Source organism: Antechinus flavipes, chromosome 4 (genome assembly GCF_016432865.1).
Source record: "Antechinus flavipes isolate AdamAnt ecotype Samford, QLD, Australia chromosome 4, AdamAnt_v2, whole genome shotgun sequence".
NCBI classification, from domain to species: domain Eukaryota; kingdom Metazoa; phylum Chordata; class Mammalia; order Dasyuromorphia; family Dasyuridae; genus Antechinus; species Antechinus flavipes.
This window is the reverse complement of record NC_067401.1, coordinates 162,945,955-162,963,049: the sequence shown is the minus strand read 5'-3', so window position 1 is coordinate 162,963,049 and position 17,095 is coordinate 162,945,955. Positions and strand designations below refer to the sequence as shown.

Sequence of the window (17,095 nt, the reverse complement as noted above, 5' to 3'; positions counted from 1 at the left end):
TTACTTTCTGATTCTATGATCTGGGCAGTTCTCTTTGATGATTCCCTGAAAAATAGTGTCTAGGCTCTTTTTTTTCATCATAATTTTCAGGGAGTCCAATAATCCTTAGATTATCTCTCCTAGATTTGTTTTCCATGTCTGTTGTTTTCCCAAATAGGTATTTAACTTTTTTTTTTGTATTTTTTCAGTTTTTTAGTTTTGCTTGACTGACTCTTGGTATCTCCTTGAATCATTCATTTCCATTTGTTCAATTCTGATTTTTAATGAATTATTTTCTTCATTTACTTTTTTATTTCTTTTTTTAATTGTCCAATTGAGTTTTTAAATGAATTGTTTTGTTCTATGGAATTTTTTTTCCATTTCGCCAATTTTATTTTTTAAGGAATACTTTTCTTTTTCCAATTCACTAATTCTGTTTTTCAGGGAGTTGATTTCTTTATCCACTCCATCTTTTAATGAATTACATGCCTTAACTGACCTTCTTGCATAGCTTTCCTTTCCTTTCCCCCTTTTTATTTTAGCTCTCTTGTAAAAGCCTTTTCAATATCTCTATGAGAGCCTTGCATGGTGGGGACCAGATCATATCCCCTTTTGGGGATTTATCTAGAAACAAACTGTTTTTAGTCTCCTCAGGTTTGAAATCTGCTCTCTTTCAGTATACAAGCTATCTATAGTTAGAACTTCCTTTGTCTTTTTACTCACTTTAACAATTAAAAAAAAAAAAGCTGCAGCCTGCTTTCTGCTTTTGGGGCAATGTGGGGTTACCAAGCTTCCTCAGCAGACAACAGGAGGTAGCAGTGAAGCAGCAGTGGGACAGCATTGGCTGTGCTGGGATCAGCCTCTATGCTGTGCTCAGTGGTTATGGTCTGGTTCTCCTGCTGAGTCCCTTCCAGTGTTGGGTGGGTGTGTCCAGGTCTTGAGAGATTCTAGTGTTTTAAGGTTATAGTCTTTACCCCCTCTGTTTATAGCTTCTCTGCTGTCTTTACCCCCTGAATTTATAGCTTCTCTGCTGATTTACTGGCTTGCTGCCAGAGCAAAGTAGCCGACACTGTGGTAAAGTTCTCCCTGCAAATTTTCAGCAGCAAAGATCACACCCCACCCCCCTCCCATCTGCTCAGCATAGCTGCCTTCTGTGATCTCACTGCCTGCCTGAGTCTGTGATTGGCCTAGTCCCTTTCTGTCCCCGTGCGCAATTTAAAACAGACCTTTTCTGGTGAATTTCGAGATTATCTTCGGTTGGTAATGTGTGGTACTCCCAATATTCATGGGTTTTGACAGTCAAGCACTAATTCCAAGGCTGTTTTATAAAAAGTAGTCTGAGGGTAAAGGAGAGCTCAGAAAAATACGTGTGTCCTCTCCACCATCTTGGCTCCGTCCCCATATGTAAACATTCAGTTTAATTATCCATTACCTTTTCAACTCATGTATTCCATTTTTGTCTCCAAGTGACCTCAAAGAGCTTTCATTTCCCTCTTCTCCATCTTTCTTATATCATCTGTAGTTCTAACACATATCTCTCCTCTTTTCAAGTTGTATCTGACAGGAACTAATATACTTCAATTCTTATATTGTTTATCTACTATTTGTGAGCTGAGACATCAATTTATATACTGTCTCCACCAGAAGCATAGTCTGAGAGTGGAGAAAAAATGTAAATTGAAGCCTGACTGCACCTCCAGTGTAAGAGCATGAGCTACCTATGTTGTTTAGGCTAGAAGGAAATTCATCAATAAAGGCAGAGGTGCTCACCTTTCACAAGGTAAAAGCATTGTACATATTATAATATATAACCTGTTCATGGAGAAATGACTACTGTTTACAACTCAGTTAAAGATCTCTGTTTTAAACATTAATATTTATATCCACTGCAGAAAAGAGGGACCTTCTCAGTTTCTCATTTGCTATTGCTAGTATTCAGGCAATATAAGAGAGGTGTGCAAGACTATGTTTTAAAAATACACACATACAAATCCTCATAAACAGAAGCATCATGGCAATGGAAAGAAAAATAGATGTGTGATTTAAATCCTAGTTCTGCTATTCATTCCCTGTCACTTTAGCAAGTCATTTGCTCTTTCAGGGCTTCAGTTTTCTCATATGTAAAATGAAGAGCTGAACTTGATAGTCTCTTTCAGCTCTAAATTCTATAATCCTATAAATAAGAGGAAAACATTACATTTCTTTGCTTCTGTAACAGCCTTAGATACAGCAATATAATCTTCAATGTCATTATTGCCAACATCATCTTCACCACTGAACTTTACTGAGTGTCCATTCTGTATAGTTAATTATTTTTTCTTACCTGTAAGGGAGTTATCTTGAGAGGTGAAGCCAGAAGGATTAGATCCCAAATCCAACATCTGCCATATATCCTGAAGGGAGCTACCAGCCTGAGATGAGGATCTTTGGGTATGGTACCTATTTTCTTCATGTAGCTGTTGGGTTTCAATTGGCATTGGAGATCTGTTTTCTTTTTCCTGAGCTGATTTACTAATCCTCATGGGAGTGTTAAGCTGGATCTATGAAAATTAGAAAAGACCTAATGATCCTGAAGAACTCCAGAAAATGACAAGGCTCCCAGATCCCAGGAACCTCTTGATAAAGGAAAAGGAAAAACTAGAGATTTCAGTAGATGAAATTTAGAAGACTGATAGGGCTGACTGTTTCTAGGCTGACTGTGCTTTGCATTTGTATCAATATTTAAAGAATCAGTGACTTCATCTTTATCACCTCTATTCCTTCCTCCCCATTAGTTGCTGGGCCTAAAAACATTACTTACTTAGGTGTCAACCCCTTAATGATAAGATCCTATAAATATCACCAGGATGGTCTCCACACAGACAGGCATATAATTCATTACCAAACCAGAAATTTTTCCAGGTTAATGGAATTGACTTGAGCTTTATTAGCATAGTATTTGAAATTCTAAGGTAACTACAGTCCCACGATAGGACATCAGAATAGAATTTCAATACACATTGAGTTTTGCACATAATAAATACAATAAAAGTTTAAGTTAACAGAATTGTGGATCTCCCTTAGACATGGAGACAAGAATTCTGATGGATGTGGCTCTTTTCAACAATGAGATGACTGAAACCAATTCCAATTGTTCAATCATGAAGAAAGCAATCTACACCCAGAGAGAGGACTATAGGAACTGTGTGTGGACCACAACATAACATTTTCACTCTTTCTGTTGTTGTTTGCTTGCATTTTGCTTTCTTGATCTGATTTTTCTTGTGCAGCAAGATAACTGTATAAATATGTGTATATATATTTTGGATTTAAAATATACTTTAACATATTTAACATGTATTGGACTACCTGCCAGTTAGGGGAGGGGTATGGGAAAGGAGGGGAAAATTTGGGACAGAAGGTTTTGCAAGGGTCAATGTTGAAAAATTACCTATACATATGTTCTGTAAATAAAAAGCTTTAATAAAATGAAAAAGAAAAATTTAATAAAAAAAAATAGAATTGTGGATCTTTTTCTTTAATTTTTTTATTATAAAATAATAAAGAAAATTAAAAGAAAAAAGAAAAGTTTAATTGTGATGACCACATTTAGCACCCAGAGTATATTAAAATCAGCCAGAGTCAGAATAAGGGAAAATCCTTGATCTTTATTCTTTGCAGAGGTGAAGGGGAATGGCGATACAAAGTGAGAGCAGTCGCGAGGAATCTGGCCAGTAGTGCGTCTGGCTCTCCCACTCCACCCACCTTGCACAGAGAGTAGGTGGGGCCATTCTTTCTCCAAGCATATATTAATAGAATATTGTTCAATTGCTAATCAGCCTCAAGTGCTTGGCACCTCAGTGCAATGAAAACTTCAAAAGCTTCAGTCCGTTACATTTAATAAAAAATAAAAAAATAGAATTGTGGATTTCTAACTCTTTTTTTTTTTTTTTTTTTTTTTTATTTAGCAAGAAAAATCGGATCTAGGAAGAAAAAAAAATTGCGAAGGAAAACAAAAATATAAGCACACAATAATAGAAAGAGTGAAAATGCTATGTTGTGGTGCACGCTCACTTCCCACAATCCTCTCTCTGGGTATAGATGGCAATCTTCATCACAAGATTATTGGAACTGCTCTGAATCATCTCATTGTTGGAAAGAGCCACATCCATCAGAATTGATCATGGTATAATCTTATTGATGTGTACAATGATCTCCGGATTCTGCTCATTTCACTTAGCATCAGTTTGTGTAAGTCTCTCCAGGCTTCTCTGAGATCATCCTGTTGGTCATTTCTTACAGAACAATAATATTCCATAACATTCATATACCATAACTTATTCAGCCATTCTCCAACTGATGGGTATCCACTCAGTTTCCAGTTTCTGGCCCCTACAAAGAGAGCTGCCACAAACATTCTTGCACATACAGGTCCCTTTCCCTCCATTAAGATCTCTTTGGGATATAAACACAGTAGAAACACTGCTGAGTCAAAGGGTATGCACAATTTGATAACATTTTGAGCAGAGTTCCAATTTGCTCTCCAGAATGGTTGGATCCATTCATAGTTCCACCTACAATGTATCAGTGTCCCAGTTTTCCCATTTCCCCTCCAACATTCTTCATTATCTTTTCCTATCATCTTAACCAATCTGACAGATGTGTAGTGGTATCTCAGAATTGTCTTAATTTGCATTTCTCTGATCAATAGTGATTTGGAGCACCTTTTCATATGACTATAAATAGTTTCAATTTCTTTATCTGAAAATTGTCATTTCATTTCCTTTGGCCATTTATCAATTGGAGAATGGCTTGAACTATTATAAAGTTGAGTCTATTCTCTATATATTTTAAAAATGAGGCTTTTATCAGAACCTTTGAATGTAAAAATTTTTTCCCATTTTATTGTTTCCCTTATAATCTTGTCTGCATTAATTTTATCTGTACAAAATTTTTTAACCTAATATAATCAAAATTATCTATTTTGTGATCAATAATGATCTCTAGTTCTCCTTTGCTCACAAATTCCTTCCTCCTCCGCAGATCTGAGAAGTAAACTATTCTATGTTCTACTAATTTGTTTATAATATCATTCAACCTTATTTTGGTATGTGGTGTTAGGTATGGGTCAATACCTAGTTTCTACTATATTAGTTTCCAATTTTCCCAGCAATTTTTGACAAATAGTGAATTCTTATCTCAAAAGCTGGGGTCTTTGGATTTGTCAAATACCAGATTGCTATAGTCATTGACTATTTTGTTCTGTGAACCTAACCTATTCCACTGATCAACTTCTTTATTTCTTAGCCAGTACCAAATGGTTTTGATGACTTCTGCTTTATAATATAGTTTTAGATCTGATACATCTAGGCCATCTTCATTTGATTTTTTTTTTTTATTAGTTCCAAATTGCTCTCTAGAATGATTGGATCTGTTCACAATTCCACCAACAATGTATCAGTGTCCCAGTTTTCCCACATTCCCCTCCAACATTAGTCATTATCATTTCCTATCATCTTAGCCAATCTGAAAGGTGTGTAGTGTTATCTCAGTGTTGTCTTAATTTGCATTTCTCTGATCAATAGGGACTTGGAGCACCTTTTCATATGACTACAAATAGTTTCAATTTCTTTATCTGAAAATTGTCTGTTCATATTCTTTGAGCATTTATCAATTGGAGAATGACTTGATTTCTTGTAAATTCTCTCTATATTTTGGAAATGAGGCCTTTATCAGAACCTTTGAAAGTTAATAGCCCCCAGGATGGATGAGATTCCTGCTAGATGAAGTGAAAAAATAGCCAGATCTACGGAGGCTCCTTCGTGAGCGAGGTCTTTCTCAGTTTATTGCTTCCCTTCCAATCTTGTCTGCATTAGTTTTATTTAATTATCTATTTTGTGATCAATAATGATCTCTAATTCTTCTTTGGTCACAAGTTCCTTCCTCCTCCATAGGACTGAGAGGTAAACTATCCTTTGTTCCTCTAATTTATTTATAATATCATTCTTTATATCTAGATCATAAACCCATTTTGACCTTATCTTGGTATATGGTGTTACATTACCAAGATAACTTGGTATATGGTTATCTTGGCAAAGGTCAATGCCTATTTTCTGCCATATTAGTTTCTAATTTTCCCAGCAGTTTTTGTCCAATAGTGAATTCTTATCCCAGGATCTCTAACTCTTTAAGGAGCATTTGGCTATTAGGAGGAGTTAAATCACAGAGGACTCTTCAAATCTTAGACCTAATATTTTATTTAGATTTAATATATTTTGGAGGGAATGGGAAAGGTGTAGGATGATCTTTATGCCTGAATAAGCATGGAGAAAAGGAGAAAGATTTCTGATTAAAGGAAATAAATAGCAATTTTTTGGATGTGGATATGTGAAGGCATCTGCACAAATGATTTTACCTCCTGATATAAAAACTCCTTCCACCAATACACAATGGCAATTCTTCTGAGATTCAGAAAGTTTGGGGAAATTAATTTCTAAGCATTATGGAGTTGGAGGAAGGCCCAATTTCCCCTTCCTAATCATAAAGAAAATCCTCATTTCAGCATGCTCTTCAGGGCACAGAAATCACTAATTAACTCAGTTATATGATGAATATTTATTTCATAGAAATTCTGACACAGATAAAGTAGATATTGATTGTTAACTAACATCCAATTTTGAATAAAGTACATCCATGGCTAGATTTAAAACTGCTTGAGGAAATTCAATTCAATTAATTTGTGTTAAATACTTATTATGTGAAAGTGTATAGCTTATTTATATATTACACCATTTCCTTTTTTTTCCCTAGCCTGCTGAACTGACTAAAAAAGTTGCTATCTGTGGATTGAGATCTCCACATAGCATCCACCTCTATAATCAGATCAAGCAGAAGCATTTTTTACGAAAGCTATAATTACTATTTCAAGATCCATTAGTGCAGGAAAATCTAGAAAAGATAAAGCAGTCTAGTGATGAATTTGAGTTATCAGAGGCTGAGAGAAGTGACCTTAGGTATGGAGACCAGATCTAAAGCTAAGAAAACATTTTTGTCTTCAAAAATGGGATCACAATTTATCTGAATCATATAAAACCATCTCTACATTGGTCTGTAAAAACAAAGTACATTTTTGAATAATTATTTATCCAATACAGGGAAGGTCAGATTGTGTGTGTATAGTGTGTATGTGTGTGTGTGTGTGTGCAGAATTCCTAAATAGGAAAAAAGTGAGTCTGCTTAGGAAAAAAGAGGATTATTTAAGAAAGGCCTCAGGGAAACCTACTTTGTATTGAATAAGGCCTAATAATTTGACTGTTTTTTTATATTCATAATGAAATGCAATGTGGAGACAGGATAATAGATACTTGTAGCTTTCTCCTTATTACTGATCTTGCAAATTTCAAATGTCAATTTTGGCTAATGGCTTTGTTTTTTAATCACTAAATTTTATTTTAGTCCAATTATCTGCTAACCCTTTCTCTTCCTTTCTGATAGAATATTATATCCTGGCATTCTTTCTTGAGGGTAAGAGTGAACACCTTTTCTTTTTTTCTCTCTTTCTTTTTTGACTTGATTTAAAAACAATTTTTAAAAAGTTATTGTTTTGGTTTTTACTTAAGTTTCATTTTTAAATACACCTGTAATAACTCCCGGACTTACCAAGCCATTCCTTGTAAGAAAGAATAAAAAAATCTTGAAGAAAAAATGTAGTTCAGCAAAATTAACCAATGCATCAGGTCTGACTCCATGAGCAATGATGAACTTCTTTTCTTCTAAAGCTCCTGATGCACAGAGCAGTTGGATTTAATCATCAAGTCTCAGATTCTTTCTACCATTACAGATGAAACTGCCTCTTATTTTATTTTATTTTTTTCTGCTCAGGCCTCTTAATTCCTATTGCTGTCATTGAATTTTGTTTGATAAACGCCATTTTGAATAAAGTATTTTATCATTATAAGCCAACTCAAGTTCAATTACCTTTTTTTTTTTTTGAGGATGATTTTTATTTCATTTTTTAGCTCAAGATTTCTTTTTTTTTTTAAATTAAAGCTTTTTATTTTTCAAAACATATGCGTGGACAATTATTCGATATTAGCCCTTGTAAAACCCTGTGTTCCAATTTCCCTCTCTTTCCCCCATGCTCTCCTCTAGATGGCAAATAGTGCATGGTAGAAATATGTATTAAATCCAATATATGTATACATATTTATACAATTATCATGCTGCACAAGAAAAAAAAAAGAAGTAAAATAAAATGCAAGCAAATAACAACAAAAAATGTGAAAATGCTCTATTGTGAACCACACTCAGTTCCCTCAGTCCTCTCTCTGGGGGTGTAGATGGCTCTCATAATCATTGAACAATTGGAACTGGTTTGAATCATCTCATTGTTGAAGAGAACCATGTCCATCAGAATTGATCATTGTATAATCTACTTGTTATCCATGTATAATGAAGATCAAAGAATTATCAAAAAAAAAAATTATCATCTTTTAGAAAATGAACCTGCTGCTGTTTAATGCGATGTTGTAGAAAGAACATATTGGACTAAACGAGATTATAAATAAATTAGAGGAACATAGAATAGTTTATCTCTCAGACTTGTGGAGGAGAAAGAAATTTGTGACCAAAGATGAACTAGAGACCATTACTGATCACAGAATAGAAAATTTCGATTACATCAAATTAAAAAGCCTCTGTACAAATAAAACTAATGCAAACAAGATTAGAAGGGAAGCAACAAACTGGGAAAACATTTTCACAGTTAAAGGTTCTGATAAAGGCCTCATTTCCAAAATATATAGAGAACTGACTCAAATTTATAAGAAATCAAGCCATTCTCCAATTGATAAATGGTCAAAGGATATGAACAGACAATTTTCAGAGGATGAGATTGAAACTATTACCACTCATATGAAAGAGTGTTCCAAATCATTATTGATCAGAGAAATGCAAATTAAGACAACTCTGAGATACCACTACACACCTGTCAGATTGGCTAAGATGACAGGAAAAAATAATGATGAATGTTGGAGGGGATGCGGGAAAACTGGGACACTAATGCATTGTTGGTGGAGTTGTGAACGAATCCAACCATTCTGGAGAGCAATCTGGAATTATGCCCAAAAAATTATCAAATTGTGCATACCCTTTGATCCAGCAGTGTTTCTATTGGGCTTATATCCCAAAGAAATACTAAAGAAGGGAAAGGGACCTGTATGTGCCAAAATGTTTGTAGCAGCCCTGTTTGTAGTGGCTAGAAACTGGAAAATGAATGGATGCCCATCAATTGGAGAATGGCTGGGTAAATTGTGGTATATGAATGTTATGGAATATTATTGTTCTGTAAGAAATGACCAGCAGGATGAATACAGAGAGGACTGGCGAAACTTACATGAACTGATGCTAAGTGAAATGAGCAGAACCAGGAGATCATTATACACTTCGACAACGATATTGTATGAGGACATATTTTGATGGAAGTGGATTTCTTTGACAAAGAGACCTGAGTTTCAATTGATAAATGACGGACAAAAGCAGCTACACCCAAAGAAAGAACACTGGGAAACGAATGTAAACTATCTGCATTTTTGTTTTTCTTCCCGGATTATTTATACCTTCTGAATCCAATTCTCCCTACGCAACAAGAGAACTGTTCGGTTCTGCAAACATATATTGTATCTAGGATATACTGCAACATATCCAACATATAAAGGACTGCTTGCCATCTAGGGGAGGGGGTGGAGGGAGGGAGGGGGAAAAAAATCGGAACAGAAACGAGTGTCAATATAATGTAATTATTAAATAAAAAATTAAAAAAAAAAAAAAAAAAAGAAATCAAGCCATTCTCCAATTGATAAATGGTCAAAGGATATGAACAGACAATTTTCAGAGGATGAGATTGAAACTATTACCACTCATATGAAAGAGTGTTCCAAATCATTATTGATCAGAGAAATGCAAATTAAGACAACTCTGAGATACCACTACACACATGTCAGATTGGCTAAGATGACAGGAAAAAATAATGATGAATGTTGGAGGGGATGCGGGAAAACTGGGACACTAATGCATTGTTGGTGGAGTTATGAACAAATCCAACCATTCTGGAGAGCAATCTGGAATTATGCCCAAAAAATTATCAAATTGTGCATACCCTTTGATCCAGCAGTGTTTCTATTGGGCTTATATCCCAAAGAAATACTAAAGAAGGGAAAGGGGCCTGTATGTGCCAAAATGTTTGTAGCAGCCCTGTTTGTAGTGGCTAGAAACTGGAAAATGAATGGATGCCCATCAATTGGAGAATGGCTGGGTAAATTGTGGTATATGAATGTTATGGAATATTATTGTTCTGTAAGAAATGACCAACAGGATGAATACAGAGAGGACTGGCGAAACTTACATGAACTGATGCTAAGTGAAATGAGCAGAACCAGGAGATCATTATACACTTCGACAACGATGTTGTATGAGGACATATTTTGATGGAAGTGGATTTCTTTGACAAAGAGACCTGAGTTTCAATTGATAAATGACGGACAAAATCAGCTACACCCAAAGAAAGAACACTGGGAAACGAATATAAAAAAAAAAAAAAGAACATATTGGACTATTTGGAATCTGAGGATTTGGATGTGGATCCCAGATCCATCACTTATTACTTAGTAAGATTAGATAAATTATTTAAGCTCTCAAGCCTCAATTTGCTAATATGCAAAATGAGGGGACTGGACTAGATTAAGATCTCTTTCTTTTCCAAATTTTAAGTGGAGACTCTTTTTTTTGGTGGTAAATATAGCACAATCACCATGTTTCCCATGTTAAACTGTAATACAGACTTCTATATATACTGAAAAACTGCTACTCTACCTGAGCAGGAGGCAACTTTGATTTTTCCTCAAAGTTGCTTAGAACATCATTTCTGGTTAAAGTTTCTGGAGCATTTTCAGAGAATCTAGAGAAATAGTCTTGCTGGGCATGCTGTAGTTCCTGGCATAAAACAGAATCAATACAAAAGACAAAATTTGACATGAAGAGCATAAAATCTTTTCTATTATTATAAAGTGTTTCCTACTATTATATAAATGCAATAAGTATTTACTACTAAGGAAAAAAAAACTATCCCCAAATTGCTTTGTTCTGGAGACTATGAGGTACCATTTCCCATGTTTCTGATCCCCTACCTTTACTGCTTTCTTGGTAACATAAAAGCTGTACAAATGTTATTTCTTTATTCTTTACAATATTTTAAAAAGAGGAAATAATAGAAACTACAAAGTCCTATATCCATCCACTCATACCAAGCCAATGGAATTGGATAAAACAAGAGATTTAAATATATTGTCACTATGTTTGGGGACAGTATATGAGAGATTGGCTTACAGAGATTTAGAATCACAACACTTAGAAGATATCTTCTCAACAGGTTTGGAATTGGGCATATAGGTGGGGGAAATGTTTTAAGGTTCAGCATGTAAAACTCTTCTAAATCCCTAGTTACCTAAGTAGCAAAGAGTTTGATTGAAAAAAAAAAAAAAAACTGGCTCAAGGAGTTAGCTGTAGATTATTACTATCCTGAGTCCCTTAAGAAAGCTGGCTTAATTTTAGCAAGACCAGTTCATATTTCTAAAAAAATCTAGTATTTTAGTTTATATTATGTGGCAACTAACACAGGGCAGGTAGGTGGTACAGTGTTCAGAGTGTCAGGCCTAGAGTCAGGACGACTCTTCTTCCTGAATTCAGATCTAGTCTCAGACATTTATTATCTGTGTGACCCTGGGCAAGTCACAAAACCCTATTTGTTTTAATTGTTCATCTGTAAGATGAGCTGGAGAAGAAAATAACAAACCACTCCAGTTTCTTTGCCAAGAAAACCCCAAATGGAGTCAGGAAGAGTTGGACACAACTGAAAAATGACTAAACAACCACAAACACAGGTTAAATAATTTAAATACATCACTAAAAACAAGGTCAAATCAGGAGTCTCACATATTTGTTAAGTGTACAGATAGTTGACCATGAATCCTTAAATCATAGCAACATAAGCTAAGCATTAGGAGGAACCTAAAAGACTTCTATTATAATTCCTACTTAATCACCATCCCATATGTAACATCTCCAAATAATATCTTTCACCTTTTCCAAATTCCATTCAAAATAACTAGAGAAAATACAAAAAATCTGGTAGTTAAGGAGAAGTATACCTTTTCTAAGGCTAACCCCTTTACCCATGTCCTTGATCTATCTATTCCAGAATTTTTTCCTGTTAATTATCTCTGCTTACCTTCATGCCTTATCCTCTACCAGGGTTTATATTTTTTCTTCTTTAATGCTTTGCAAATAAATATTCTATTTTTAATCACTATCCTTTCTCTCTCTTTTTTAAAACAATAAAATTCTTCAAGGAAGATGGTGTATTGGTCCCTCTATATCCACTTCAGCCTCAATCATTAGAAATCTGTTTTGCCTCACCCCTATATTGACAATGCTCTTTAAGAAAGTCACCAAAGATTGTCTAGTGGTTTTTTGTATTTTAACTTTATTTCTCTGCAGCATTTGACTTATTGTTCAATCATTTCGGTCAAATCTGACTCTTTGTGATCCCTTTAATGGTTTTTTTCCTGGAATTCTTTGCCATTTCCTTCTCCACCTCATCTTACAGATGAGAAAACTGAGGCAAAAAGGGTTATCACTTGTGCAGTGTCACACTGTAAGTGTCTGAAATTAGATTTGAACTAAGAAAAGTCTTCCTGACTTCAGGCCTGGCGCTCAATTCACTGTGCCATCTAGCTAGCTGTTTTACAGCATTTGACACTATTCAATTAATCAACAAGAATTTATTGAGCTTACTATGTGCTAGTTGCTAGAGGTACAAAAGTGTTCTTGTCTTCAGTGAGCCTACAGTCTATTAAGGGAATCAACATGTAAACATGTAAATAAATATAAAATACATACAAAATAAATAAAAGACATTTCATGGGAATTTGGAAAAGGTGTTAGCAGCTGAGGGGAATCTGAAAAAGCCTCTAATAAGAAGATGGCTCTTGAGTTGACAGAATCTTGAAAGAAGAGAAAAAGATAAGGATGAAGTGTCCTCTAGATACAGGGGATAATAACCTGTGCAGAAGCAGAGATAGGAGATGGAATGTTATTTATGAGAAATAGCAATTTGGTCAGTTCAGCTAGAATGTACAATATATGAAACATAGAAATATGTACTAAGCCCAGCAAAGAAAGGAATGACAGGGAGACATTGGAATTTTTTGAGCAAAAGAATGACACATTCAAGTCTACATTATATTTGCCTAGATCTTTCATCTTAATTTCCTCTCCTTAACTTGATCCCTTTGCTCTATTCTAGTCAGCCTCAAAGTTTCTCCGTTTTCTTTTCCATCTACTGTTTTATTGTAAGTGTCTATTTTTTAAAAATATATATACTGTATTGGTGCTAATTACACATTTTCCTTCTTGACTTTGAGATGTTACTCAGCTACTTATTAGTTATGACAGTTAGAAAAGTTAGAGGAAGAAAAACAGGCAAAGGGGGAAAAAAAGGAGAAAGGAAGCTAAAAAAAAAGAAAAAGAAAAAAGAACACAGAATTAATTTGGATCCTTTCTTCCTGAAACACAGTTTCTGTGACTATCCTATCCTGGTTCTCTTACAATTCTGGCCATGCTTTCTCTTTTGCTGGCGTCTGTTTCTTCTCTTCCCATATAAATAGAACCTTTTAACAAAATTCTGACTTTGGACCTTATGTCTTCTATCTCTAACTTTCCTCCTCGAGGATTTCATTCTTATTTATATCTTCAACTACTATCTTTATGTTGACAAATCTAAAATCTCTCTAGTTATAATTGCTCTCTTAACTTCTGATCCTCATTTCAGCTGCTTGCTGTAATTCTCAAATTTAACATATTTTAAATCTAACCTTATCTTTCCTTGATCTTTCAAATCTATTCTACCTTTTTTGATTTTCTTAATTGTGTTATGGTACCATCATTCTTCTAGTTAAGCAGGCTTATGAGTCATCTTTGATTCTTCCCTTTCCCTAAAATTCACTCAATTCTGAGCCAATCTGCTCTATCTCTTCCTTTTCTTTTTTTTTTCATTTACCTCCATTTACATCTGTCTTTTTATTTTGAGGGATATAGCTCAAACTAAAGAATTATCTTTTTGAAAATTAAGGAAAAATCAAGTATCCACTTATCTCCATCCATTCCTCTTCCCTTTGCTGTGGTTCAAATCTATCCCAAGCTTTCTCATTTGCAAATGTTATTGTTATTTCCCCTTCAAACTTTATCTGTCAAAATACTACTCATTTTTCAAGACCTAATTTGAACTCCTCCATGAAATCTTTCCTGATTTACCTTGTCTTTCTTCTTACTTTACATAGTACTTTTTAAAAAAGACACATAATATGCCCTACTAGTAATTTCCTAGTGATAGGAAGTAGAATATTTATATTATTATGGCGATTTTTTTTTTCAGGTTTCATCTCTTCTACCAAGCTGAAATTTCCTTGAAAGTTAAGGTTATGTCTTATTTATCTTATATCCCCTACAGATTCTAGCAGGGGCTAGCTTAATAAATCTTTACTAAAGTGATGAAAATATATAATCCTAGGTCCAAATAAAAAAACTTGACAAATTTTGTGTATGACCATCTCACAGTTCATAAATTGTTATTTCTTATTATGCAAATAAATACTTTGCTTGTTTTTTTAACTGCTATAATTCAAAAAACTTTCAATCAATGTCCACTAGGTCTTTAGATTTCGGTTTACTATTAGCTGTGATAAACGTTTGCTTATTCTTATGTAGGAGATAGTTAAGCTGGCAGGAATAAGCAAAATAGCTTTTATCCTTCCTTTAGTATGTCTAGGGTAAGGTAACTTTTATTCTGAACCTTTAAAAGAACATCATAACCAAGAGAATGCTATTCATATGAGAGAGCTGATTATTAAATTTTCATAGTATTTATTCCTCAGAAATCAACAAACTACAAATCAGTTTGTTTTATTGTTTATTAATTGTCTAGACTTTAAAAAGTGATGGAGAAAATGTTAATAATGTAGCATAAAATAAGTGTGTGTTAGGTGAACTTTTATTTATTTATTTGTTTTGGTGAGCTGGTTGTTAAACATTTACCAATATAATTATTGATAATAGTCCTTTACTGCAAATATCTAATACATAGAATAAAGATGTAATTCTATCTATAGTTCTTTTGGAGATGGGAGAATACAAGGGGTTGGCCAGTCAAGGCCCTTTTCTGGCTTTGCCAAACATGGAAATCATTAATAATGAAATCTTCCTTGAAGGTGTGAAATGGGGTTTTTCACACTCCGGATCTTGTCTATGTAAATATATTTCTGCTAGAAGGGCTACCGTCGGTCCCCATTGATGGGAGTATTTAAACTGTGACATGAGACTAGCTACATGCTTATATAATTAATCTGGGTTAATATCTGAATAGTTAAGAGAAGAATTTGAGTCTAGTAACATTTTCATTGATCTGGAGAAAAAAGAAGTATAAATGTGTGATAGGGAGAGGGAAGAAATAGCAGGATGAAAGAATAACAAATAGCCGGTACGTGGTTAAAATAAATCAATTTCTCTGCTTATCTGCAAAATGGCAAGCACAGATCTATTACCTCCCTATTCTTGCTTTGTTATATATAGATGAATAAGATTATATAATAGACAACAGCTCCAAAGCTAAAAGATGAATATCCTTAGGCAGAGCAAAAGCCTGTGACAAATATAAAGAAATCTAAGTTACTCTAACTTTGCTTGTTCAACATGGGAACATCTTGATTAAAAAAGTCATTTCTTTAGAAGAAATGTGTTACCTGGGTTGTAAGATTGCCCTGAAGCTCCTCCAAAGCTAAGAAGGGATGCCCAGTATATAAGGCCCCAGAAATGCTTTGAAATGGATGTTGTGAGAACTCCATGGAATGCCCTGCAAACAAGATGAGATGAGTTACAAGGCATGCTTTTCTAGTAAGCATTATATTATCTAGTAAGTATAGTCACCAGTGTCATAATGTTAATATCATTCCCCATTAATTGCTTCCTGGAAACCATTTTTAGATATCTTAATGACTGCAGAAATAAATTTTTCTACATTCCCTATCCTGGATCCTACAACATGTTCACATCTTACAACAAAGCTAACTGCTTTGATGATTTCTCTATTTTCGGTTTTTACCTCATTTATGTTCACAATTACAATCCAGATTCCCCCAAACTGCTGTAACTACTTAGTAAGCCAATGTATCTTTCTGAGCCTCAGTTTTCTCATCTACAAAATGAAGATGGCTAGATCAAGTGCTCTATTATGTTCCAGTTGGTTCTAAATACTAAAAGCCTATCCAAGAAAAAAAAAAGCCCCTTAATGTTAATTAATATTAGAGTTGTCCTAGTTATACAATATTAAATTTTGAAACTTTCAATATGACATTATCCTTCATTATTATCAATAATAACTGAAAAACAACATCCATTATACATTACTTGTTCTCTATTCTCATTCTGTCTTTTTCATTTTGGGGACTAAAAAACTAAAGAATTTTTTTTTCCTTTATTATGGTCATAATTTATTTAATATTTGTATAGTTAGGGGCAGCTAGGTGGCACATGGATAGAGCACCAACCCTGAAGTCAGGAGGAATTGAGTTTAAATCTGACCTCAGACATTTAACACTTCCTAGCTGTGTGAACCTGGGCAAGTCACTTTACCCCAACTGCCTCAGGGGGTAGTGGTGGGGAATTGTATGGCTATAGGTTCTTGAGTTTGGATCAAAACTATATTTCAGATCATATGTTATTCAAAGGGAAAGACAACATTTGTTTATCAAACTTTATTGAGAACATAATATGGCACAATATATCTGGGATGCTAGGCATTATCAAGAAATTTATTTGCACAAACTGGAATACTATATAGATTTGGTAGCTGACAACTAAGAAGGGTAGAAAGGATACTGAACTGCAAAGTCAGAAGACCTGGCTCTAGGCCTAAGCCTAGCTCTGCCTATGCAACCCCAGGCATATCACTTCTTCCTTATTTGCCAAATGACTTTTCCAATCCAAACATTTAATTATCTAGAATAAGGTCTAGCACTTCTTTTTTGTG

The 17,095-nt window shown here is 34.4% G+C and overlaps 1 protein-coding gene across 5 annotated transcripts in view; it reads right to left on the bottom strand.

The window, feature by feature from the left end:
- The window catches only part of CCDC57 (coiled-coil domain containing 57), a 294,880-nt gene that overhangs the window by 58,120 nt on the left and 219,665 nt on the right, over nt 1-17,095 (bottom strand). For all 5 annotated transcript variants that reach the window (XM_051995295.1, XM_051995297.1, XM_051995298.1 and 2 more), the window contains 3 exons: nt 15,810-15,919; nt 10,828-10,947; nt 2,303-2,519 (listed from right to left, as the gene is read on the bottom strand). In XM_051995295.1, the coding sequence (XP_051851255.1) occupies nt 2,303-2,519; nt 10,828-10,947; nt 15,810-15,919 (447 nt within the window). The remainder of the gene's footprint in view (nt 1-2,302; nt 2,520-10,827; nt 10,948-15,809; nt 15,920-17,095) is intronic.